General features: G+C 56.1%; 1 protein-coding gene across 1 annotated transcript in view; it reads right to left on the bottom strand.

Moving 5' to 3' along the window:
* Nucleotides 1–27,365, bottom strand: part of PRKAR1B (protein kinase cAMP-dependent type I regulatory subunit beta) — a 149,137-nt gene that overhangs the window by 21,323 nt on the left and 100,449 nt on the right. The window contains exons 6-8 of the mRNA XM_007941327.2: nt 18,972–19,130; nt 8,546–8,606; nt 1,595–1,716 (exon numbers count right to left, since the gene is read on the bottom strand). Of these exons, the coding sequence (XP_007939518.1) occupies nt 1,595–1,716; nt 8,546–8,606; nt 18,972–19,130 (342 nt within the window). The remainder of the gene's footprint in view (nt 1–1,594; nt 1,717–8,545; nt 8,607–18,971; nt 19,131–27,365) is intronic.

Here is a 27,365-nt window from a genome sequence, read left to right as displayed (position 1 = left end):
TTCAAACCCACCAGCCACTCCTCGGAAGGAAGAAGACCGGGCTATCTACTTCCATAAAGATTTACTGCCTCAGAAACCCAAAGGGGGTGCTTTGAGTCAGAAGTGGCTTGACGGCAGTGAGCTCGCTAGACCTCATGCTGAGGTGGCAGGCTCACTGGTGAAATTCTCGCCTTCCTGCGGATGCCTGGTCGACTCCCAGCCAGTGCATCCCGCGTGCAGCCCCTGCCCGTCTGTCAGTGGAGGCCTCGGGTTGCTGTGATGCTGAACAGCCTCCGGACTGAAACAGATGGAGATGGACCAGGAAGCAAAGCCTGGCTCTCTGTTCCCCAAAACCAGCTGTGCAAACCCTCCAGGTCCTGACAGTCCAATCCCCAAGTGACAGTGAGGGTGGTACAGAGCCGGGCAGCTCCTCGCTCCCTTGTGGGCCGGACGGCAGCTAACACCCACAGCTGCATCTGTACGTCAATAACACACACAATATCGGGTTTTGTACATCGCATGGTCCCTCACGCAAACTATTCCCCTATTTTTACATGTCACTGACTTTTCGATTTTATTTTTTTTCCCTGTCCAACGGATTGAACATGAAGCCTTTGTCTTGGCAGCAGCCCCTCCCCAACCCACCCTCAGGTTTCTGCAGCAGCCTCTCTCCCAGCAGGGCCCCTCCCCTGCTCAGCAAGGCGCCTTCTCCAATGCACCAGGGAAACAGCCCTCTCCAGGGCGGGTCTGCACACCGTGAGCAGAGAGGCCACTCAGGTGGGCGAGTCTCGCATGCCCCAGCCTCACACACGCTCCACCACCCAGCTGGCCGCCACTCTGGTCAGGCCATTTGACTCTCCCATCTGTGCAGATGCTGTGGGGCAGGCATGAGAGTCATGGGCACAGAGGTGCTATGCATCGCTCAGACGAGACAGGTATGACCGGCTGCCTGGGGGCCCCGCAGGGCCAGGGCAGCATGTGCCCCCTCGCACCATCCTGATGCCCAGCTCCACACAGGGCAGGCATCAGAGGACCCAGGCACGTGCAGGCAACAGCCCCCACCACCATGGGACCGGCCTGTGCTTGGGCTGTGGCAACGCGGGACACAGGTCCCCCGACCCTCCACCCATCTCCAGCTGACGTACGTGGGCACACATGGGTTACAAGGCACTCCACCTCCCTCAGGCTGCAAGCCGCCCCAGAGCAAACACACAGTTTTGACCACTTATTCTCCAATTACCAGGGGACTACCAAACTCAATCCATGACTTCCTGACCATTACACAAATATGATAAAGTAATAATAATAATATTTTCAGACTGCTGAATGAGGGTGAGTGAGGCGGATTCCCTCTGTAATTGTCACAAGACGACATGCATGGTGCACACCTGGACACGCCGTGCCAGCACCTTTCCACATAATTCTGCCATTTCCACGTTGTATGTGTGCATGTGGTATTTACGTGGGCGTGCTATTTGCAGGAAACAATACAGTACATCGTAACAGCGCCTGGACTAGTGTTTGACCAAATAACCAGGCAGACACACGGAGTTCACCACCACACGTCCCTCCTGCACAGAGCACCGTCAAGGCGTGTGGTGCACACAGGACTCACCTCGGTGATGATGTAGAAGTCATCCCCGGGCTCCCCCTGGACCACAATCTTCTCTCCATCTTCAAACTGCACAGGCTCCAGGGCGTCGGCCACCGTCAACCGCTCCCACTTCTCCAGGGACTCTGAGGGGGGCAGCACAAGGATACTGTCAGTCGGGTGAAAACCTTACCCTCGGCAACCAGGGATTGGGCACCTGCTTGCTCAGAAATCACCCAAAGACGAGCTCTGCTGAGACGGAAGAAGGGACGGAATGCAGCGGGCAAGTGTATGAGCCCCTTCCCAGGTCTCTGCGGGGAGGGGCCGCATGCTCTTTAAGCGAGTTGAGCCCACGATGCTCATGGCTAACACGCCATTTTGTAGGTCGACCAGAGGTAAGTCTGGGAGCTACGGTAGCCATTAATTGGCTTAAAGGGAGTGTTGGGTACGTAAAATGGAGTTGAAGTTAACGCAGGATGACAATACTTTCGTCCTGTTGAAAACATATCACTGCACATTCTCTCTGCCAACAATGTCGCAGCCGAGCGCCCCAACATGTAAGGGGTCGAAAACACTTTGGAGGGGTTGAAGCGATTACCTGCCCCTGAGGAAGTGCCGTCTACCAGCAGGCCGTGAGGACAACCCAGAGCTACCTCTGTGGAGCATATTCAGACATGGTACACCACCCACCACCCCAGGTCAGAATATTTCATCCGGTGCCACGTTCATCTCTAAAAGCTTGTAAATTAAACATCTCTTCCCTCCCTTAACCCTCGGGAAGGAAAATAATAGTAACAGGCTCCTCTCTAAGAAATAAGCATAGCCTGATTAACTCTTCCTTCTCCAGCCTACACTGATCCCCGTGGCCTAAGTAGACCAGCTGCTAAGGAGACAGGCAAGGCCTCTGAGCTCTGAGGTGGCTGGGGTGTCTCTGCTGTGTACCTGCTGGCAGTGCCACGCCCCACCAACATGTGCTTCCAGAAGGCCAGCTCCAGGACTGGAGGGTCAATAGGTGCCCAGGAAAGGGGTGCAGCACCTCCTGCCCCGCTGTGTGACCGGCTTCTGAAAACAAGGTCTGTCCTGGAAAGGAGCTGCTTGGTCACTCAGAGGGGCTGTGTGCCCAGGCAGGGCCAGCATGTTGGCTAACACCTCGTGGGGAAGTGATTTATGGAATTGTGAGTGAAATTGTGGGGTGTGTTTAAAGGAAAGCACCTGTGACCGTGGACTGATTCTTGGGGCGTCCTTCGAGGACAGTGACAGCCACCTTGTGCCGTGTGGGGATGTTTGTTCCCACTTGCTTGATCAGAGGGCTTTTCTATTACGTTGTTAATTGCCGTGGAGTCAACTCTGACTCAGGGTGACCGCTTGCACAACCCAACGAAACGCTGCCCGTCCGTGCGTCCTTCTCACTATCGCCAGGGTGTCCGAGCCCCTAGCTGTGGCCACCACACCGTCCATCTCACCGAGGGTCTTCCGGCCCTCAGCTTCACCAAACATGACGTCCTCCTCTGGTGATTGACCCCCCTTGATGACAAGTCCACAGCAAGTGAGTCCGACCCTGCTCTGCTGTGACCGTGGGGTTCACACTGGAAGCACATTGCCAGGCCCTCCTTCCCAGGCTCAGTGTGGAAGTTCTGCTGAAACCTGTCCACTAGTGGTAGCCCTGCTGGGATGTGAAATACCAGAGGCACAGCTTCCAGCCTCACAGCCACACGCAGGCCGCCACAGAGCGACACGCGGACGGGCTGCTGGTCTGTGACAATGGAAGTCTATTTTCTGAACATCACGATCTATACCAGCCTGAGCCCCGAACCCCATCAATCTGTGGTGAGACCTCCCAGAAGAAGCTATGAGGAGAAGGGCAGTTTTTGCCCCAATATTTTACAAGTCTCCTGAGGCAAACAACCCATGAAACACAAAAGCATTGGGGAGCATTTCTGCTGAAATTCAGAATCCCCACGGACTCAGGATACCAGGGCAAACGGTCTGCTCCATGAGGGACCCAGAACCACCATCGTAACCCAGGGCTGCAGGAATCGCTCTTGAACATCCGTGTTTCTGCAAACAGTGATTTCAACATTTCATTGTAACTGCAGGCCAGTGTTCCAAATAGGCCCTCCCAGGACGGGGTGGAGAGAGAGTGGGAAGGAGACCGGGGCCATCAAGGGCCAGAGAGGCAGAAGGAGTGGGAAGGGTGGACGAGGCCTACCCGCCAGGGAGCAGAGACTGCAGAGATCAAGACGCAGAGATGGGGCTCTGCACATTCCTCCATGGTGTCCCATAGCTGTCAGGGGCTGTGCCAAGCTCAGTGGCGTCCCCGTCACTCCTTGCAACAACGGTTCCTACTTGTTTATGAGGAGAAAGTGGACCTCAAGGGCATCAAATGGCACAACTACAATTTCCAAGTTTCAGCTTTCGAGAAAAATGCCCCAGGGCCTCACTGCGACCTCCGCGGGAAAGGCAGGTGGCTTTGCTCGCCTCGGCCTCTCTTCAAGGACTTTCCACAGCTGACGTGGTTGGATGGAGGGACTGGAATTCTACCGTTATCCGTCAGAAGGTCACAGGGAAGCTAGGCACATTTGGTGGCTACCACGTTAACCGAAGGCAAATGAAAAGCAAAGACTCAAGGCCAAGCAGATGCTTTCAGTGTCTGGCAGGCCTATGAAATCCCAAGACATTGCCCCCATTGTAGTAAACAGTTGGTGTCATGTTGAATCCAACTCCCCCTGACCCCATGTGCACAGAGTAGGACCCCTCCACAGGGTTCCCAAGACTCTGACCTTCTGGGGCCTGGCTCCCAACGTGCCTCTCGGTGGGTTTGAACCACCAACCTTTCAGCTAGTGGTCCAGCACTTAACCATCTGTGCCACTCAGGGACTCCTCCCAAGGCATTAAAGAAAAGGGCCTGGTTGCTACAGAATGAAGTGAGCTATGGTGAGACCCTCACAAGCCGGGTTCCGCTTTCCACTCACAGAGAAGGCTAGTGCCATCAAGATGGCTCTGATGCTCGGTGACCTCATGTTCAATAGGACGCAGCGTGGTCCAGCCCTGCACCAGTGTCGTGACCGCTGGAGGGGTGCGTCCATTGGTGAAGCCAGAGTGTTAGTCCAGCTCGTGGACGGCTCCCCTTGTTTGTGTTGTCCCCCCACCTCACCAAACATGAGGGCCCTCTCCAGGGACTGGTCTTTCCAAAATCAGGAAGCTGAAGTCTCCCCTTCCTCGCTTCTAAAGAATGTTCCCCCGTGCACCTTCTGAGAGTCCATGTTTGTTCCGTATTCTTCACCTGCACCACAGTTCAGGTGCATGGCTTCCTCTCCTGCCTTCCCTTTCGTCACCCCACTTTCACACACAAGCGAGGCAAATGCAAGGACCATGGTTTGGATCAGGCGTACCTTAGACCTCAAAGTGATGTCTTTGCTTTTTGAGATTTTAAAGAGGTCTTTGGCGGCAGATTTGCCCAACGGACTATGTAGTTTGGTTGCCTGACCACCGCTTCCATGGTCATTGTTTGTGGATCCAAGCAGAACAAAATCTTTGACAACTTCGTTTATCATGGTGTTGTTTACCAGTTGTGAGTACTGTTGTTTTCTTCACACTCAGGTGTAATCCAGACAGAAGGCTATGATATTTGATCTTCATCAGTAGGTGCTTCAAGTCATCTTCACTTTCAGCAAGCAAGGCTGTGTTGTCTGCATACTGCAGGTTGTTGATGAGTCTTTCTCCGATCCTGATGTCACATTCTCTATATGGTCCAGCTTCTCAGATTATTTTCTCAGCACACAGACTGAATAACTGTGGTGAAAGGGCACAGTCCTGACACATACCCATGCCGTATCCCCTTGTTCTGTTCAAACAACAGCCTCTTGGTCTGTGTATAGCTTCCACAATTCAGTGTTTGCAATTCCCATTCTTCGTAATGCTATCCATAACTTGTTACAGTCACACGGTGGAATGTCTTTGCACAGTCAGCACAACACAGGTGAACATCTTTTTAGTATCTTCTGCTTTCAGCCAAGATCCATCTGACATCAGCAATGATCCTCATTCCATGTCCTCTTCTAAATCCAACTCAAATTTCTGTCAGTCCCCTGGTGATGGACTGCTACAACTGTTTGGAATTATCTGCAGCATAATTTTGCTAACGTGCTATCAACGACATTGGTTAATTTCTGCATTCCACTTGACCGCCTTTCTCTGGAATGGGCCCAAACAAGGCTCTCCACCCATCAGCTGTCTTCCCGACTTCTCCCCGTGGATGAGGGAGCAAGGACAGGTGCTGCTTCCATCTTTGAGATCTGCCTGTGTTGATACACGCACATGTAATCCATCCACCTGAACGGCAATATGAAGTCCCATCACAAACGGACATGGTGCTTATGTCTCCTTCTGCTGACAGACGCTGAGATCATTTCTGATTTTCTGTTAGTGTAAGAATTGCCAAAATGAACATCCTTGTCACATCCCCTTATGTCCCCGTGTGAAATGTTTTCAAAGGCGTAGATCAAGAAGCAGGCTGCAGCACCAGCCATGTTTATTCTGTCCCCGTGAGTCCTGATTTCTTTCCAAGCTTTCTAACGGTCTTACTTGGGCCCTCAATTACTTCCTTAGCTCTTCTGTTTCCCTTTTAATTTCATTCTATTGTTTTATCTTCTGGTCTTGGTTTTCTTGAATTCGTGTTTTTACTAAATTCTAGATCCAAAGCTTTCAAGGGAAACTTGTTTTCTGTTTCTCCAGGTGTGTTTTCTTCCTGACTGGTTCTTCCCGGTCTATCACTTGCTCTGGGTCTCTCTCTGCTGCTCTTGCCGTGTAGCTGTTTTGCACAGCTGCTGCGCTGCGTGTCTCTCTCTCTCTCTCTCTCTGCCCGTTCAAGCTTGACAGGGGCCAATTTGTGGGGAAGGCTTCTCCTGTGCTTCCTTGAGACAACCACTTTGTCTTTCCTAATTGAATCTTTAGTGTGAAGGGCCAGGAAAGCACGGTTTTTCCCAGCCTGAGGGTGTAGAAGGTGATGGTGGAGGTTCAGCTGGAAACCAGGGACTGGGCTAGTTCTGAGTTTAACCACGTCTTGTCCCAGGTGGGGGGAGCTCTGGTAGCATAGTGCCTAAGGCATTTGACTGCTACCCAGAAGGATGGAGGTTCAAACCTACCAGCCACTCCTCGGAAGGAAGACTGGGCAATCTACTTCTGTAGAGATACTGCTTCGGAAACCCAAGGAGAGGTCCCTATGAGTTGGATCCGACTCAACGGCAGTGAGTCTGGTTTTCTTTGGTTTGGTCCCAGCTGGGGAGGTCTGAGCCATTCCAATGGGGAGCAGTTTGAGAACCTGACAATTGATCCTGGGCCTGCATCAGGGAGCATCTGTCCTAGCTGCTGACACCCCTCGTACCATAATGAACTTTTGACTGGTTTTTGTTTTTCTTTTCCTTTTCACTCCTTTGCCCCTTGCCATGGAGTCCACTCCAACTCCTAGCGCCCCTAGAGGACAGAGTGGAACTGACCCAGAGGGTCTCCGAGGCTGTCAGGCTTTACAGGAGCAAAGCCCAAACCACACCCACTGCCGTGGAGTCGATTCTGACCCACAGCGCCCTGGGAGGACAGAGTGGAACTGCCCACAGGGTCTCCAAGCCTGTCAATCTTCACGGAACCAGACTGCCTCATCTTTCTCTTGCTGAGTGGCTGGTGGGTTTGAACTGCTGACCTTTTGATTAGCAGACCAATGCTTTAACCACTGTGCCACCAGAGCTCCTTCACTCCATTGGCTCCAAGAAAAGGAGACTGTGCACACCTGCCGTCTGGACCCAAGGTCGAGGCATTTGAACACTGCAGGCCTCACTGCAAGGGCGAATTCCTGCTCAGCCGCCTTTCCATTAGTTCCTGGAGCCTCACTTCCTTGACCAGGCCCCTGCCCATGTCTAGAATTATGCTGTTCTACACAGCAGCCTCTGGTCCCACGTGGTCCTTCAGGTTTACATTAAAACAACACAAGGTTCGAATCCAGCTCCTCGGCCAAAGCTGCCACAATTCCATCACCACAAAGAGCTCTGCAGGACGGGACAGGGCTGCCGAGAACGGGGTCTCCTTGTCATTTCAGTTAAAGTGACTCTAAAACAGGGGAAGGTTGGGGGGCATTGTTGGCACTCCTGGGCACCAGTGGGAAGGTGGCCAGCGTGTTTACCAGATCCCAGACCTAGAGAGAATGGACAGCAGGGAGGGCTGCCAGGAGCAATGTCACGATGAGACCCAAACAGGTTCGCAAGGAGCTCAGAACAACTCAGCACGGCTACTGGGAAACTTATCTGACCTTGGCTCTTGGCTGACATGGAGGAGCGGGAGGAGCAGAGAGAGTGAGGGCAGCAGGACAGGTGGGCTGTGGAAGCAGACGGAGCCAAGCACTGAGGTGACCAGGGTGCTAGAGGGGAGGGCGCAAGTGTGTGTGTGAGGCTGTGTGCACAGGCACCCGTGTGCTGTGTGCATGTGTGCGCATGGCAAGTGTGGGGTATGCGTGTGTGCACGTGTGCTGTCTGTGCATGGCAAGTGTGAGGTATGTGTGTGCATGTATGCTCTGTGCATGTGTATGCATAGTGTGTGTGTGTATGGTGTGTGCATGTGCGTGCATGGTGGGTGTGGGTGTGTGCTGTGTGCATGTGTGTGCATATATGTTGTGAGTGTGAGGGTGCGTGTGCATGTGTGTTGTGTGTATGGTGAGTGTAGGTGTGTGTATGCATCTGTGTGCATGGTGAGTGTGCATGTGCGCATGTGTGAGTGTGACCATGCTGTACATGTGTACATGAGGTGTACATGTGTGGTGAGTGTGAGTGTGCACACATGTGTGTGCATAGGCTGTGTGCACACATGGTACGTGTGTGTGTACACGTGTGAGTGTGACTCTGTGTGTGTGCCCCGAGATCTGCAGGGCACCTCCCTCCCCCACCAGGCAGAGGCTGGGGACCCCACGAGAGCAGAGCGGGAGCCACTGACCCAGGATGGAGACCTTGCTCAGGAACTCTTCGTACATCTTGCGCTTCCTGAGGGTACTGCCCTGTTTGGGAGAAAGAAAAACAGAGAGAACATGGTGGGTCTTTACGTCTGAACTGCTGCCACATTTCCGGTTTTCCCCAAATCCCCTGGACTCTCGATGGAGTCCCCACAGCCCCTCAGATGAGGGAAATGCCGAGGGAGCTCCCCTGAGTTTTATGCCCTACACACACACCCTCCTTCTGGTGACGGTCCCTTCCCCCCTGCATCAGGGAATTGTCCTCTCTCAGGAGTTCTCTGAAGGGGCCTCCAGTCACAGTTCCTAACCCCCATGCCCGGCAACAGATTATCCCAATCAACTGGAAGCCATGATTGTCTTACACAGTGAGCACACAACCAATCAGAGCCCTTCCCTTAGATTTTACATACTGAAGGGGCGGGGGTGTTAGGAGGCGAGGAAGAGAAAAACTGGGAGCTGCCTGCAGCCAGGATCATGTCCCCACCCCCCCCACACAAATTTTGAGAGAAATTGAAGCCAACACACAAGATCAAGTATACGATGCAGAAGAGGGTGTGTGACAGACATTAGCTGGATGCCTGGATCCATTGTGCCTGGCTCCTTCCATACCTCTCCCAGGGAAAACAAGACACAAATTACTTTTTTTTCCTCTAATCCAAAGAGTGCTGAATAATACAACACCAATACACAGGGCCCTGTCAGCATTTATGAGAGTCAGAACAAGGCACCCATCTTGGCAAGCGGATGGGGCTTCATACGAGTTCGAGTGAGGCACCGCCTTGAGGCAAAGCCATCAGCACCACCTGGCAACCGGGAAGCAGTCTAGATTTCAGCCCCTTCTTCCTTCCTGCGAGCTGGGATACAGCAGCAATGGCTTGAGCCCCAGCAGCCATCGTGGGCCCTTGTGAAGGGAAGAGAGACATGCAGGAGCATGAGGGTTTCTGTTCCCTGACCAGCAGCATGGCACACCCCCCTGCACTGACTGTTTTCAGGCTGAAAGTGAGAAACAGCTACCTGGTCAAGCCACTGGCATTTGGAATACTCTTCAGTGTGGTAACCAGCCCCAGGATGGCCTCCAGTAACCAACCTTCTGGGTGAGATTACTGCCCTGGTGCTATCCCTTCCATATGGCACCAAGGGGTTGTTAAGGTAGTGACAGTCTGCGATTTCCCAAGCTAGACTGTAAAGGACACTGTGTCTCCCACTGTGCCCTCGCTGATGGCTCAGCCAGGGCAGCCACACGGAGGGAGCCTCCCGCCACCAGGCAGCACCACGTGAGTGAGCCTCCCAGAAATGGACCCTCAGCCTGTATAAGAACTTCCCAAAGGCCTCCAAGAGTCACCCAGCTAAGGTCCTCACATCCAACCTCCCAGAGCTATTCAATAAATGTCAGTGTTGAGACTGACCACTAAGCTTTGGGAAACCTGTGACTAAGCAAAAGCTAACTCACACATGCAGCTGAACCTAATCCCAGCCGAGAATTACAACGTCTCTCGCAGCCTGCAGGAAGGTTGGCAGAACGGTGACCTCTCCGCCGCCACCGTGGTGAAGGACAGCCACGCATCTCACCCGGCCAACCAGCAGGAGGGCATGGAGAACCCCACAGTCCTCCCCAGCCTCTCCCCTCACGAAGGCTAAGCACTCTCCTGGACCCCAGCGAACAGAACCAGCTCCTGGGCACTGAGAGCTCCCAGAAGACAGTCGGCCTCCTGAGCAGCCAACGCAGATATTGGGAAAAGAAAGACAAAGGAAGTGAGAGACGCAGGACACCTTACAGACAGGCCGGTGAGCCAGCTCCAACGCTAGGCAAACCCACGTGTGTCAGAGCGGAACTGGGCCCCAGAGGGTTTCCAAAGACACGTTACACACAGGCCATTGAGTCAGCTCCAACACTCAGCTCCACACACATCAGAGCAGAACTTAGCCCTGCAGGGTTTCCAAAGCTGCAGCCTTTTGGAAGCAGATTTCCAGGTCTTTCTTCTGAGGTGCCTCTGGAAGGATGTGAACCTGTGACATTCTGGTGAGCAGCCAAGCAGGCCCACCACGTACGCCACCCAAAGGCCTCCTCACACAGAGAAAGCAGGGTGCTGATTGGTCGGTTCTGACCCCTGGCAGCCCCAACCTGCTGGGATCCACCGGGACACGTCTTCTCGTGAGGAAAGTTGGCCAGTGTATGTCCCATTCACTCTAGTGAACAAGGTGGCCAGAGAGAGGTGAAGCTGCCATCATACCAGGTGCCCCGGAGGCTGGCCCTGCACTTGGCACTTGTGGATGTCATCCCAGGTCCCACAACGACCCCGAGAAGCAGGTATCAGGGAAAAGAGGGAAGAGCATCCAGGGCGCCTGTCCAGAGACTCCCATCAGAGCGGTGAAGTGGGTGGTGAACCCAGGCTGCCTTGTCCACTGGCCCACTCCCTTCCTGAAGGCACCCACAATCAGACATGCCTGTGGCTCCGCAGCCCTAATCCCAGAGTCTGCTCGTGTCTTCTGTAAAGAGGGCCCTCTGAGCATGTTCGAAGCCACTGCTGGCTCACTGGTCCAATTCTCCCCTCCATGGGGGTGCCCTGGGTGTGACTTCCAGCCGGCGCAGCACGCACAGCTCACGCACACCCACCACCGTCTGCCAGTGGGGCTGCTGTGATGCTTCCAGCCTGAGGCAGACGAGGCAGAAGGGTCTGGTGATCCATTTCTGAAAATCAGCCCGTGACGACGGGGACAGTGCAGGACCGGGGGTCGCCAGGAGACAGGGTGGGTCTGAGGGCAGCCAGCACCAACAAGATGGCTTTATCGTGTACAGCGATGAGGGGCCGCGACAGGAGCCCCTCCTGCAGTGGCAGGGTGAGGCGAGGACACCCTCCGTGGGAGGGGAGCAGCCCACAGAGCTGAGGAGCAGGGTGCGGCACAGCCCCACAGCCCCCGGCCCCCGGGCCCTCTGTGCTGCAGAGGAGAAGACCCTGCTCCGGGGAGGGGGAGGGGCGAAAGGGGGACAGAGAGACCCGCTGCGAAAGGAGAAGGGGCTCCAGGAGGGAGGGCAGGGCAAAAAGCGAGTGTGGCGAATGCGTCACATGCCTGTCCCCAGAAAAGTATGACAAAAATGCGGACGGCAAGGGGGTGGGGGGAGGAATGGCTCTGAAGTCCCAGACGCAGCGGCTGCGGCCACGAGGCCAAAGCAAGGGTTTTTCCACAGTTGTTTGTTCTGGAATTCTGAGTGGCAGGGCTGACCTCTCCCACGCGTCACACCCGCCCGGGCACAGGCTGTTTCCGGTACCACGTCCCTCTCCGCTCCTCTCCCAAGAGCCAGCGAGTGTGTCACCATCAGAGTCCAAAATCCGGGCTCCTGGAGCACAGCCAAGTCCTAATTCCCAGAAGGGACCACCGAGCCTGGTTGGGGGTTGGTGTACCACAGCAGCAATAGGAGTGAAGGCCACGGGGATGCCTCTGCGCCGAGGAGGCCCAGTGTGGCTGCCTGCCTGGACACGGAAAAGGACAGCTCACGTTTCAAACTTATGTGGAGTCATGGCCAGCCTGCCACTAACTCTCTGTGTCTCAGTAAAATGGCGATATTAAAAACGCCTGCCTCACTGGGTCATTGTGGGGACTGGGTCTCAAGGAGAGTTGGTTATGCTGCTGCTGGTGATGCTGGTGATGGTGATCATGGAGGTCATGGACATGATGGTGGTGGTGGCGATAATGATGGTGCTGCTGGTGTTGATGGCCGTGGTGATGGAGTCGTGGTGATGACAGTGATGGTGGTGGGGATGGTGACAGAGGCGGTGATGGTGGTGACGACACCAGAGGTGGTGATGGTAACCATGGTGATGATGGTGGTGATGGCAGCTGTAATGGTGACAATGATGGTGATGGCAGTGATGACACTAGAGATGGTGGTGACAATGATGGTGATGGCAGTTGTGATGGTGATGATGGTGATGAAGGTGGTGTTGATGGTGATGATGGTGATGACACTAGAGATGGTGGTGATGATGGTGATGGTGGTGATGACACTAGACGTGGTGGTGATGATGGTGATGGTGGTGATGAAGGTGGTGTTGATGGTGATGGAAGTGGTGATGGTGGTGATGGCAGTTATGATGGTGATGATGGTGATGAAGGTGGTGTTGACGGTGACAAAGTGGTGATGATGGTGATGGTAGTTGTGATGGTGATGATGGTGATGAAGGTGGTGTTGACGGTGACGAAGTGGTGATGATGGTGATGGTGATGATGGTGATGAAGGTGGTGTTGATGGTGATGGTGGTGATGACACTAGAGATGGTGGTGATGATGATGGTGATGGTGGTGATGACACTAGAAGTGATGATGGTGGTGGTGACAGGTGGTAATGATGGTGGGGGTCCTTATTGAGTACAACAAAGAGGTCTGAATGAGGAGAGTCAGCATACTCCAATTATAAACCCAGCCTGTCCAGACCTAAGTCATGCACACTCTTAGATCAATCAGTCTTGCCCCTCCAAGCCTTAGCATCCCCATCAGAAGAGTGACAGACCTGGGCACTACATTCCTCATGTCTCTAATTGCAGAGAGGAGAGCAGCAGACTCCACTGAGCACCAGACATGTGCTAAGCCCCATGCCATGGGTCTGAACGTCCTGTCACACTGGGAGGCCCCACGAGTTCACACCATTGGTGTAGCTTACACCTACATCATTACCCAAGGCTGGAGTCTCTATGTGGTGCAAATGGTGGAAGGTGCTCGCCTGCTAACCAAGAAGCTGGTAGGTCAAGTCCACTCAGAGGCACCTTGGAAGAGAGGCCTGGTGATCGACTTCTGAAAACTCAGCCCGAGACCCCCACGGAGCACAGCTCTGGTCTGAGACGTGCACGGCTGCCATGAGCTGGAGTTGAGGCAACTGGTTTTTGTGTTTCGTCTTTTTGCTTTGTCCAGCTGGTGTGGAGTGGAGCTGAGGCCTGAGCCCAGCTTTGCCCACTGTAGTGCTCCACAACTCAGGCCCTGAGACTCAGAGGGTCCGTCCGAGGCAGGCCAAGGGGGCTGAGTGCCACGCACAGAGAACTGGAAAGTTCTGGGGCCCAGCAACCAGGACTCTTCCCTCCCAGACACCCGGCAGCCAGAAGCAGAGCCAGCTCAGGATGCCAGTCAGAACCCTCTGGGTGATGGAGGCCCCATCGCCCCTACACCCAGCATGTGGGTACCACAGCCCATCTGGAGAAAGATGAACAGGGTGCGGGAATGAAGTGTGACCAGACCCCCAAGATGCACATTCCTAAAGCTGCACGGGACTGTGTCTACTACCAAGCACCCTCAGGGGAGCCAGGGGTCAAGGGCTCCACATGAAAAGCACTTCTGTGTTGCTGGGCTCTGGCCCTGGTCAGCCGCGGTGGGCCGTGTGGCCACTTTGATCCCTGCTGGCGGCACTGGCCAGCACTTTGATGTGACCATCCCACTGCTGCCTAATCCTGGGAACCACAGAGACAGGGGTGGGAGGAGGCAACCTTCTGCGGGTGCCGCCCAGAAGCAGGCAGTCAGAGCCGGTGGCCAGTTCTGCTTCTGCAGCAAGTCAGCACTGAGGCAGGAAGTAGAGTGAGGAGAGAGAAAAGGAAGGCTGTGAGCCTGGGCAGGCCGGGCTGGACAGAGGTGTCTGGGACAGTGGGTGGAGAGCAGGGCGCAGACAGCAGGGCAGCTTCTAGCCCCAGGAGGGAGACGGCAGGAGCAAACCAAAGCCAGGTGCACACAGGCCTTCTGGAGCTCAGAGGCACCCGGGACTAGTTAATTGACAGTCCACTTTACTTTAGGGGCGCACATTGAGGCACATGAGGCCTGGGGCCAGGACTTCTGGTTTCCCAGACCACCTCACCCTGTGGCCAGCACGGGAGGCTGCAGAGCCATCTGGAGCACAAGCCTTTTGTCTGACAGCCCTGGGTTCAAATCCCACTTCACCACTCATGATGTTCGTGGCACTGTGCGAGCACCTCACCCTTCTGAGCTTCAGTTCCTCATCTGGGTGACGGGGGTCTCTTAATACCTGCTCCAAGGGGCCCTAGTCAGGCCGTGTGAGCCAACACTGGTCAAGTGGCCAGCACAGGAAGTAGCTACTCTTACAGTGATGGGACACCAACCCCAGTCTCAGTTTCGCCACCGGCTCTCTGTGGCCCTGGATAGACAACACTAGATGGTCTGCAAGTCTCCGTTCTAGACCCCTTAGAGGCGTTCCATCTCCTGCACGACCCCTGAGGCCCCTCTGGGCCCCTCCTCCCAGCACAGAGCATCAGGGAGCTCCCATTGGGGCCACCTGAGCTCACCTGCCTATGACCGCACAGACGTGCAGCCACACCCACCACCACTGCACTCAACAGACCAGTTTTCACGGCAACAACAAGGGGCTATTTGGATGCAGTGTCCAGGTGGCAGGAAGCGGAGGTCAGTCTTTACTGCACCCGTTCCCGAGGCCATGGGTCTGTCCGAGGAGCCCGCTCTGTGGCCCACTGCCATAACAGGCATCTCTCCTGAAGACTAATCTATAATCCACAGTCCCCGTGGCAACATCGTTGGGGTGGATTCAAGTGTGGGCTGCCTCAGGAGCCTGAGACATGAAAGCCGGTCCACGGGCCAACCATTGTCACTGCAGAGTGAGGCTGGGGACAGTGGGTGGGACCCTAAGGACATGACTCCAGGACAGGGCAGCACTGCCCTCCTCTGTGGCTGAGATGTGGATGAGCTGGGCCTGTGAGCTCAACGTCCATCCCCCCATCTTGGAGCGGCTGCAGGGGACTGCACTTTAAGGGCTTGTGGCATGTCTGTAGCCCCCAGTGGGGCAGCTCTGTGCCATGTGAGGCAGGCGCAAGGATCCCTCCCTGCTTCACAGGTACAGGTGAGAGCTTACCCAAGGTCACAGGGTAGAAGGGCCAGGCTGGACCAGCTCCCAGGCGGGTCTGCCCCGGCCTCGGTTTCCACATCTCTGTAATGGGCTGGCCCATCTCTAGCCTCAGCCGCACACCCTCCTTCTTGCCATTGTCGTAGTCCCCCTGCTTCTCTCATCTCTCTCCAGCTGTTGCCCCACAAAATGCTCATGTCCCTCGCCCACCCCCAAGGGGAGAGCAGTGTTCCCACACCAGGACTGAGGGTAGGGGAGGCCTGACCCTCTGCCTGGGGGCCAGTGGCAGGATGACCCCAGGGATGGGCTGTGGTTCCAGGGCTAAGGCTCATGGCTGGAGGTCCAAGGGTATTGTCACTGACCAGGGCAGAGTCCCAAGGCAAAGGTGAGGAGGAGAGAGCTCTACTCCGGGTTCCATGCACAACTCAGGCTGAACAAAAAGCCCGGCAGCTTAAAAGAAAGAAGCAAAGAGCGTGGAGACCAGGGGCCTGGTGCTAGGCCACGGCCTGGTGGGCGGGAGTGGGGGGGGGAGATGGGGGAGCCTGTCCTGCTGAGGGGCTGTGGCCAGTGGCCTGGTCTCGCTGAACTCCTCTGGAATGGGTGCAGGAAAGGAGGGAGGAGAGGCCACTCCAGGGAATGCTGGATCAGCCACTCGGCAGCTGCCAAGTCCTGAGCCAAGGTTTCAGGGGCAGCCTTCCTCCTGGACAACCCAGGACCTTGCCCAAGTCCTGTGTCCCCCACAGTGTGCACACATATTGCACGGTGGGTGCAGTACCCCAGTACCTCCAGATTGAGAACCACCCCACAAGCCACGGCCACTTCCTCTCCCAAGATACGCGGAGTCCTGCAGCCGTGCCATCATGACGTGGCTATTCTTAGTGTCTGGGATCCGAAATTAACCCGGAGGAAGCATCGGCTCCCCAGTGGTTTGGGCACTTCGCTGAATAGAAGGTTCCAGCCGCAGAAGTCCCACAGCCCAGAGAGGCTGGCCTCGATGGCAGAGGAGCAGCGGAGCCAGGTGCCCCAGGACAAGAGGAAGTGGCTGTCCTCGTCCCACTCCCAAACCCGGGGCGGACGTCTCGAGCACCCGCCCCTGGGGCGGGTGTCCCAGGCAAGGAAGGAGACAAGACAAAGCGCGCCGCTAGGGGGAACTCGTCCAGAGGGCTGGTGCCTGTCCACTCCCTGCTGCGTCCACAGCACTGGAAGAGCCTCTGGCATGGGGTGGGTGCTCACTGAAGGCTGTTAGCTAAGTGGTGGGCACCCAATGTGTGTTAGGTGCATAGCAGGTGCCCAGGCAGGATCTGTTAGGTGCTCAGTGGGCACCCGGTGTCTGTTAGGTGAGTGGCGGGCGCCTGGTCAGCGTCTGTTAGGTGCACCATGACAGACTTCCAATGTTTGTCGGCTGCATCTTTGTGAACACCCTGTAAGTATGTGTTACGTGCATTCTGTGTGTGTGTTAGGAGCTCATCAAGCATGGGGTCTAACAAAATAATTGTCAGATAGTGTGCTGTACCCTACTTGGGTGCAGTGGTACCAGGACAGACCTGCTGTCCAGCGGGAGCCTTCCCTTCTGCCTCTGTCTGTCAGATCCTTGGTTCCTGTCTGGATGCAAAACTGTAGGAGTGACAGCTCACGGGCCAGGAGCATCCCTCACACCGTCAGGTGTGACTGGGCCTCAGCTCGCTAGACCCGCGCCTAAACCACCCCACAGAGGCTTTCCAGCTTCCTCCAGAACTCCCTGCACCTCGGTGGGGGTCTTACAGGGAGTGGCTGCCAGGCTGGCCCTCAGGTAGACCAGCACCCAGCCCTGAGGCTGCGGCAACGTGGAGCCAACAGCTGAGCATCCCTCTGCTGCCGCGGCTCCAGCTGGCCTCGGGCATGAAGCTGGGGTGAGGGAGGGCCCAGGAGCCAAGGGTCTCCCAGCAACGAGCTCACTTTAGTCACCTCCCTCATGAGCAGGGCTGGGTCCCCTGACCGAAGGCCCTGCAGGTACGAGCTCTGAGCACAGAGCAGAATCCCAGAGGCTGTGCCATCTAGGTCCTGGGCCACCTCCAGGCAGCTCAGTGACCAGCTCAGAGAGTCCCTGGTCCACTGGTCACCATAGGAACACAGACAGTCAAGGAGCATGAGGTCCCAAAGAATGGAGAACCTGGCACCCAGCAACCTCTGCCCAATAGTGGGATCTGCCCCTGCAGTCGGGATGACACCCTCCCAGTCCAGCACGTTCACACCCAGAACTTTCCAGCTCCATCACCTCCCAAAGTGGTCCACCTCAAGGGATGTTCCCTGCCCTCACCCATGGCCCCTGAGATGGCCGAGAGACACCTGGGCCCAAGGCAGTTGTGCGTCCTCTGCTCAACCTCCTGCTGTGCTCCTAGTCAGGGCCCTGGTAGAGGCCACAAGGCCCCGAGGTGTGCCCCCTCACCCCTCTGGAGTGAGCCCACCCCTCACGTCCCATGAACCCTCCCATGACTCTGACCCCAGGACCTCTGCATGTGCTGTTTCCACTGCCCAATACGCTGCTCCTAGGATTGCAGCCCAAGGCCACTGCTCAAAAGTCACCTTATCAAGGGGGCTCTCTCAGACGTCCCCTCCCCGCCTCCTTAGTCACTTCCACACCCCTGCCTGCTCTATCACCTCCACAGAAACCGTCACCAGATGATGTGAAGTGTTTGTTTGTGGTCTACTTCCTCCATGAGGGCCAGAGACCCCAGTGCCGGCAATGGTTCCTGGTGGGCAGGATGTGTGCAGAGTGGGTGTCGAACAGGTACAGTGAGACCCTGCCTTCTCCACCTGGGAGGCCCTTCTCAACTCCCGAGCACATCTCCAGCCCTGTTGCCCTCGAGGGGCCCCACCGTGGGCCAGCACAACACACAGGCAAACGCACACACCTGAACACTCAGACTCACACTCAATCAGCTGGCTGCATAGAAGAGAGAACTAAAATAACACTGGCTTAAAAACTCGGGGCCTGTCCCCGCACAGGGAGCTCTGGGGGTGCAGTGCCTAAGGCAGCTGACTGCTAACCAGAAGACTGGTGGTTCACCAGCCACTCCTCGGAAGGAAGGTCGGGCAATCTACTTCTGTAGAGATACTGCTATGAGTCGGATCCGACTCGACAGCAGTGAGTGAGGGTCTCCCCGCACAGCACAGACCTGACAGGGTGGCCCCACAGCAGCACCAGGGACCCATGTTCTATCATCTCTTTCTTTTCTGTCATCGTGTGAATGAGTTTCAACCGTAAAGTCATCTCACGGCCCAAGAGGGCAGGTGGCAGGCACACCAGCCATCATGACCACATTCCAGACAGAAAAAGAAAGAAGAGGAGACAAAGGGGGCTTCCCAACTGTCTGTCGGGGTCATCAGCCTTCTAGAATCTGTCTGCACCCATCCCACTGACCGTATCTGTCAGAGCTCAGAAATGGCTTCGTCCAGGTTAACTCTGCCTTGAATGGAACCAGATCCTCACGGAATGGAAGGCTTGGCTGTGGGTGGGTGCTGGGCTCCGTCACCCACTCTCCTGGCCCTGGCAACGCGCCCACGGTCACGGCGACACTCACCATGAGGATGCGGCGGTAGCTGTCACGGTCGATGCCCCAGAGCTTGAGGTCCGTCTTGGCCTTCACTGTGGCTGCTCTGGGGGTGCCATAGATGAGCGCAAGCTCCCCAAAGCTGCCACCCTCGCTGATGCCAGTCACCCACTCTCCATTCACATACACCTGCGGGGAACACAACGGGAGGACGTTGGGGGGCACACGTGGGGCTCCAACAGGCCACACCCTGAGTAGGGGCTGCCCTCGCTGCAGGGAGGGCTCAGAGCCCGCTACAGCCACCTGCTCTGGGTGGACCCCACACCCCTGCCCAAGTGTAGATGGGTCTCACCAAGCTGGCATCACCCCGGACCTTGGCAGCCACAGCCAACAGCCACCATGTGGCTTTTGAGTCCTGGCATCAGACCCCAAAAGTAGGAAGCCCTCAGGTGTTAGTGTTGGTGAGCCTGCTAGGGGCCAAAGAGCACCAAGCAGGCCCCCCTCAAGCCCCAGGTCCGCAGCAAAGCAAGTCAGCTGCTCCCAGGGCGAAGCCTCCTGGACAACTTCTCGTCAACCTCAGGGTCAGCCTCCCTGGGCTTGCTTTTCCCAGCTGCACACGGGAGTCAGCCCTGGGTCTCCCATGGGGTCCCCACTCACAGTGGCCCCACACACAATGGGAGGACACAGTGCCCAGCCCTGCACCGTGCTCAGGAGGGTTACAGACCGGGTCACTGGGATCCACGGTTCTCACTGGCTGAGTTTCAGAAAACCCCCAGGCCTTTCTTCCTAGTCCATTTTAAACTGGAAGCTTCGCTGAAACCTGGTCAGAGCCCTAGCACCGCTAAGCCTCCACGGACAGACGAGCTGGGGCTGTGCGTGAGGTGCGCTGGCCGGGACCTAAACCCGGGTCTCTTGGGTGGAAGGGGAGGACTCCGCCACCCAGCTACCACTGGCCCACACTCCCGACGCTCTCCGCCCTGGCCTGTGTTACAATTCCCATCGGCCACCTCTCTCTCCTGCCTTTTTCATTCATAAATTCCCGTCCTCCACTGGGACTGAGAAAATCCACCTTCCCACCCGCCATTTCTCCCAGTCCCAGGAGAAGCCATGGCCACTGTGTCCTACTGGGAAAGCTCTCTCCCAGTAGCCTTTTCTCCTTGGGGCAGCACCCAGGCTCCCCGGGCATGGAGCGTGAATGGGGCCCTATGGCTGGACGGGGCTGGGACAAGATTCCCTTTCAGCGGCGTGGGGCACGGCACAGTGTCCCACTATGCATTGACGGCGCTCGTGTCCCGCAAGAATAGTACAGATTGTGCATTATGCACTGATTATGCAGATCCAGTTACTATAAATTGACACAACGCCTACTCTTCATGCCCTCGGCGTGTCAATGAGCTCGAAGAATAGTTCCCATTGGCAAAATGGGTGCACAGTGGCCAAGAATGGATTACCATGAATCATGGAAGCAGCTATTGTGGAAATCAATGACTCATTATCTTGGTCCTAACGGGTGCACAGAATCGCCTGTTTGGAAGAAAAGACCACGCAGGTGATAACTCCATAGTTAAGTGTGGGTGAGGGGGGCAGGGAACTGGCCAGTTGTAAAGCTTCAGGGAAAAGAGGGGCGATGTGGCCCAAGGGCAAAGATGTACCTGGAGGAGCCCCTGTGCCGATTCGCAACAGCCACCAGCCACCAAGTGAGAACCAAGTGCCCCACTGCCCTGGCCACCGAAGGGCACTGGCCACAGTCCTGAAGGGGACTTGGAGCCGCTCGGCACAGAGAGGGACAAAACACAGGCTTCCTGCAAACAAGCTACTAAAGCAACCAGAAAACAACCGCCTCCAACAGGGGAGTGCATCACCTGGTGAGTGCGGATGGAGGAAGGAGCAGCCCCAGAATCTGAGGGAGCAGGGCAAAGCCACGGGCAGTGCCACTCTATCCCACAGGGTCGCTGGGAGTCAGAATCACTGCTGGCAATGGGGCTGGGAGCCCACCTCCTGGGGAGGGGGCGGTGCTGACCTCTCCTGGGCCACAGGGTTACCTGGGGAAAGCCAGGCTGGCACCCCAGCTCCCATCTTGCAGCTCCTCCTCCTCCGTGATGCTTACACTCAAACAGCAAACACAAAACTTTATTGAGCTGTAACTCAAACATTCCAGCATACTGCTCAACAAAGTTCGCCACACCCACCAAGACAGCACACATTTCCATCCCCAAGAGGGCTCCCTCCCAGGTGATGCCTCCCCTCAACCACTGGTCGTGGCTACTGTGTGCCAGGCTCCTCCCTCTCGGCACCACGCCTAGAAACCCCTCTGCGCTTGAATTCCATGTTCCGTCGTACAGGGTTTGTCCTGTGCTGATGGCATTGGGGTTTCCAGCTTTAGGCCATGACATGGGACACTCCAGGAAGTTTCTCCTGCATGACCTTGGTGGCTGCTGTGGATGAGATGATGTCCCCCTAAAAGATACACTGAAGCCACCATGTGACCTTGCTTAGAAATAGGGTCTTTGAAGACCCACAGGGTCTCCAAGGCGTCAGTCTTTACAGAAGCAGCCTGCCTCATCTTTCTCCCATGGAGTGGCTGGTGGCTTCGAACTGCCTTTCTGGTTTTGAAGACATTTTCAGTTAAGTCAAACGAGGTCATAACTGAGCAGGGTGGCTTCTAGTCCTAGCTCCTTCAGAGTGATGTCTCATCAAAGGGGAGACCAGACAGACAGGGTCACACACGGAGCAAAGACGCCAGGAACGCCAAGCCTTGCCGAGCACCAGACGCTGGGAGGGAGGCATGGGACAGGTCCTTTCTAAGCCTCAGAAGGAGTCATGGCTAATGCCTTCAATCCGGACTTCCAGCCCCCAGCACCAAGACAATACAGTTCTGTTCTTTAAAGCTACCACACTGCGGCATTTTGTTCAAGCAGCCTGCGTCACTGACAGGGGCTGTGTGCCTACCTTTCTCTTGGTGTCAACCTGGATGGTGTGGCTGGGTCGCCAGGTATACCAACCAGCTTGGCTTAAGTCAGTCAACACCTGTAAAAACCTGTGGCCACTGAGTCGATTCCAGCCCTACAGGACACAGCAGAACTGCCCACAGGGTCTCCAAAGCTGTCAATCTTCGCAGAAGCAAAGCCCAAACCACACCCACTGCTGTGGAGTCCATTCCGACCCACAGCGCCCCTAGAGGACAGAGTGGAACTGCACCACAGGGTCTCCAAGGCTGTCAATCTTCACAGAAGCAAAGCCCAAACCACACCCACTGCCATGGCGTCCATTCTGATCCACAGCGCCCCTAGAGAACAGAGTGGAACTGCCCACAGGGTCTCCAAGGCTGTCAGTCTTCACAGAAGCTCAAACCACACCCACTGCCATGGAGTCTATTCTGACCCACAGCGCCCCTAGAGGACAGAGTGGAACTCCCCTACAGGGTCTCCAAGGCTGTCAGTCTTTACAGAAGTAGACTGCCTCATCTTTCTCCCATGGAGTGGTTGGTGGCTTTGAACTACCTTTCTGGTTAGCAGCCAAATGCCTTACCCACTGTGCCACCAAAGCACCCTGTGCAAACACAGCACCAAATCCCCCTAATCCTGCACCCACTGAGCTTGCTTGGAGCAAAGGCCCCTGCTGAGCTGGGTGCCCAGTGAGCTCGGGACCAGCAGTGTAGGGAGGAGGGCAGTGCCGACCTCTAAGGGGGTGGTGCCTTCTTCTGCATGTCCCTGGCTGCTCCCCTTTGCCCATTAGGGGACTGAGGAAACCTCCCCTCACATGGCTGCCCTGGACTGGTAGCAGGACACCCTGCTTCACCCACCAGGGAGCACCAAGTGTTGGGATGCAGAGAAGAGGGTACACACACACACACACACACAGAGAGAGACACATGCACACACATGCACGCACACACACATGCACAGAGACACATGCACACAGACACACACATAGACACATGCACATATATACAAACACACACACACACATGCCACCAACTTGCCCAGGACACACCTCAAAGTGGGACGGGGACTCCAGCCACCGTTGAGACTCAGGGGACTGGGGATGGAGCAGTCTCTAGCGGGGGCCAGGACCCTCTGCCCAAGATGAGGCCTAGGAACTCCATGATGCCCTATGTGGACTCAGAGAACCCCATTGTGTGACGGGGCCCGGGGCCACACAGCACCACGTCGTCCTGAGGACAAAGGACCATCCTTTGCAGACACTGGTGTCTCTCTCCAGCCCAGCGCCGGCTCCACCACAGCTGACAAGCAGAGGGGCTACTTCTGTCCCTTGTCGTGTTTACCATCTTCTAAAGGAAGAGGTGGGAGGCCTCGCTGCTGCAGCTACGCTTCTGCCAGCAGCTGTGGGTCCCTGGGAGCCACGGAGCCCCGACTGCCCGTTCTTCATTGGCTGGCTTGTTTGCTCAGTCCTTGGTTCATTCAGTCATTTGCTCATTCATTAGTTTGCTCCTTCATTTGTTCATTTAAATTCATTTGTTCATTCAATCGTTCATTCATTAGTCTGTTCATTCATTCATTCATTTGTTCATGTACCCACTGGTCCCTGCATGGTTCTAGCTCCTGGAGACCATGGGCCAGTGGGCAAGGCAGACATTCTCCTGTTCACACGGAGCTCACTGACCCCACAAGACAGGTAACCATGCAAACGCATATTCATTACATAACGTACCAAGACATGGGGGAAGATGGGCCACTCAGAATGGGCTACACTGGAGGCGGGACTCAGAGAAGACTTGGCCGCATGCACAGGACCTGACTGAACGCACACCAAAGGACCTTGTGCAAACACAGAGGACCTGTCTGTACACAGAGGACCCGGCCACACACACAGGACCCGGCTGCACGCACGGGACCCAGCCACACACAGAGGGTCTGGCTGCACACACAGGACTTGGCCCTTCTTCTGAGGCACCTCTGGGTGGGTTCTGACTGCCAACCTTTCAGCAACATGCTTAGCCCTTTGTACCACCCGAGGATTCCACTAAAATTAAGAGAGAGAGAGAGGGAGGAGAGAGGATTGTTGTTGTTGTTAGATGCCGTTGAGTCGCCTCCAACTCACAGCGACCCTATGCACAGCAGAACGAAATAGTGCCCACTCCTGTGCCAGCCTCCCAATCCTTGCTACATCTGAGCCCATCGTTGCAGCCACTGTGCCAGTCCGTCTCGTTGAGGGCCTTCTCCTTCTTTGTTGATGCTCCACTTTACCAAGCATGACATCCTTCTCCAGGGAATGGTTCCTTCTGACAACACGACCAAAGCAGGTAGGACAAAGTCTGAGCATTCTCGCTTCCAAGGAGCATTCCAGTTATACTTCTTCCAGGGCAGATTTGTTGGTCCTTTTAGCAGACCATGGTACTCTTAGCATTCCTCTCTACCACCACAACTCAAAAGCATCAACAGTAGGTCAACGCTAAGTAACAGTCAAGCCAAAGAGCCAGACACCCCAGTCCTCAGACGCTGATCTCGGCTGGACACCGAGGTGCCCGGAGAAGGGGGCTTCTCTCACACCTGTGAAGCAGGAGATGGCTCTTCTTTTGCTGAAAAACCTCCCGTGGAATGGGAGGGATGCTCAGGAGACCCGAGTGGAGGGCAGGGCAGGGCCAAGTGCCAAGGCCTGCAGCTCCCGTCCAGTGAAGCTGTGGCCAGCCACAGAGGAGCCGCATGATAACAATTAGGGGAGGAATGGGGCTGAAGCTGCTGGCAGTCAAACCAGCAGGGGGGTGTCCTTTTAAGTAGAAATGCTATGTTCTGTGAGTAAAGTAAGTCCAGAGATATTTTTATGCTTAGAAAAATGGACTCGAGCTCTTAGCAACACACACAGGGCAGCCGCACTTTCAGACACTCTCTAGAAACCATAATTTTGCGAGAACCTGGTGCTTTTGGTGTTGGGTTACCTGGCTGTACCCTGAGGATGGCTCTGGTGCTGGGACCCCCACCCACCCAGGAGGCCACGCTGAGGAAGGGAGCATCCCTGCTGGGTGGTGCGTTTTACTGGGTGCAGTTACAGAGACAGCAATGAGCCCCTCTCTCTCCCCATTCCCACTCACCCCCAGTATAGCTCACTCTGGAAACCCCACACAGAGGCAGAGAAAGTTCTAGTCCTGCCAGGGCCTTCAGCTGCTGTGCTCCCAGGTGAGCGTATTCTGGAAAGCCTCCCCGCCAGGCTGAGAAGAGGGACGGGGCAGCGCTGGGCCGTGGCCACCCGTGCGGGCAACAGTAATAACAGGCGCCATTAATACTATGCCCCATAACTCACCAGCTGCCCAGCATGCCCCCTTTTACCCCAGGCCCTTCACTGGGTATCTTTTGATGCCTTTAAACGTGGCCTTGGCCGCATGCCCCCTCTGCTCCCAGGCAAGTCACCCACATCAAGGGAGGCCTCCCTGAAGACAGCTCCTTGAGCGGCCACACCCACAGCGGTAGCCCTGCCGCCATGGAAAGTCTGATTAGATGGATGGAGGGGCTGGTGCCTCTCATGGAGGACCAAAGTCACAGCCTGACCTCAGGGGGCGTGGCTGTCCCAGACCCACGTCGGTAGCTGAGGGGCGGCATGCGCCTGCCTGCCCGCAATACCAGGATGTCCTGGCCTGGGGAGCCGGGGTCTGGCGGGGCCTCTGTCCCTGCTGGGCTGAGGCTGGGAGGGGAGGTGGAAGGAGAGAGGGGGCGTCTGTGTTAGCAGAGACAACGCATGTGGGGACTCCAGTTAGAAGGTGGCCTCACTCTTCTGGAGAGAGGCCAGAGGCAGCCATGCACATCGCCATACCACGGGGATGGGTTTTGGCTGAGAGAGAGGCTGGGAAATGGTTCCTCAATTCCAGACTGGCCAGGACTGTAGGGATGTGTCCACAGGCTTGGGGGCTGGGCCAACCTGGGGTGAGGGAGGTGGGGGCATCCTGGCTGGATAAGCTGGGCCTGGGGGAGCCTCAGGGAGGCTAGCCCCTGCTGCCAGGGCTCAAGTAGGTCAGGTGATCCTGCTCCTGGTGCAGACGGTCCAGGCAGAGGATCTGGGGTCAATGGAGGGCCAGGTGAGGTGGCACACTGCAGTGTGACCGCCATGCTCTTGGACCAAAGGGGGTGATCTTGAAGCCCACAAGGACAGGGTGCAGGACACTCAAGAGGGGCCCTGTCAGGGAAGTGCCCCAGAGCATCAGCTTGGCCTGTATCCCCTCCTCAGTGACCCTCTAAACAATCAGGGCTGCCTGGATCCTCCGTGTGAAGATCATGTGTGGAAACAGTTCCAAGACATTGTCACTGGAGGCCAGGTCTTCTCCCACTGCCTCCTCCAGACCCTTCAATCCACTGTTGGGAAGATACAGGCACAAGGGGAGATGGTGGTCACAGCACTGCGGAGTGATGACAGGCCAGGGAGCGATGGTGCCTTCTCTTGGGGCAAGGGGGCGTCTTCACGCGATGGAGTCTATGAACATGGTTAGAGGGTCTGCATCATAGAGTCCACTCCCCCAGCCCTCGGCAGTCTGCGAGCTGACCGGCAACCTCCCATGGGTGCTGACAAAGTACCTGAGCCAGGCGGCCTGGCCAGTGAGAGACCACCATCAGCTTCATGGTGCCGACTCCAACCGACAGTGACCCGACGGACCATGGAGCAAAGCATCACCCAGCCCCGAGCATCCTCCACAGGTGTTGGAATCCATCGCTGGGACTGCTGTGTCCGTCCACCCCGTGGAGGGAGGGGGTCCCTCACCTCGCTGACCCTGCACGTCGCTAAACATGACGTCCTTTTCTGGAGGCTAATCTTTCCTGGTGATGTGTCCAAGGTACTCACCATGCTCGCTTCCAAGGGGTGTCTGCTGTTTCCTCTGAGGCTGATTCGGGGTTCCTCTGGGGCCACAGGGCGCTCTGCTCACCAGCCACACAGCTGGGCACACCCGCCCTCCTACCGCCCTTCCCACCCCCCAGCTTTCTCACACCCTGCCCCCAAATCCGAAGTATTTTGACTCTTCTCCTGGTGGCATATTCCCTAAGGCATCTGACTGCTAACCAGAAGGCTGGCAGATCAAACCCACCAGCCACTCCTCAGAGGAAAGATTGGGCAACCTACTTCCTTGGAGATACCACCTCAGAAACCTAAGGAGGGGTCATTATGAGTCGAATCAACTCGACTGCAGTGAGTTTGGTTTTTTGTTTTTTCCTGTCTTCAGATGGAGCTCTGGTGGCTCAGTGGTTAAAGCATTTGGCTGCTAACCCAAAGGTCAGAAGTTCAAACCCACCAGCTTCTCCTCAAGAGAGAGATGAGGCCATCTGGAGACCCTGTGGTGCGGTTCCACTCTGTCCCCTAGGGGCACTGTGAGTCGGAATCCACTCCACGGCAGTGGATGTGGTTTGGACTGTGCTTCTGTGAAGATTGACAGCCTTGGGGACCCTGTGGGCGGTTCCACTCTGTCCTCTAGGGGCGCTGTGGGTC

This window comes from Orycteropus afer, unplaced genomic scaffold (assembly GCF_000298275.1).
Source record: "Orycteropus afer afer isolate SDZICR_OR568_19922 unplaced genomic scaffold, OryAfe1.0 scaffold00006, whole genome shotgun sequence".
Lineage (NCBI taxonomy): Eukaryota > Metazoa > Chordata > Mammalia > Tubulidentata > Orycteropodidae > Orycteropus > Orycteropus afer.
The sequence above is the reverse complement of the archived record's forward strand: the minus strand, read 5'-3'. Positions and strand labels throughout refer to the sequence as shown.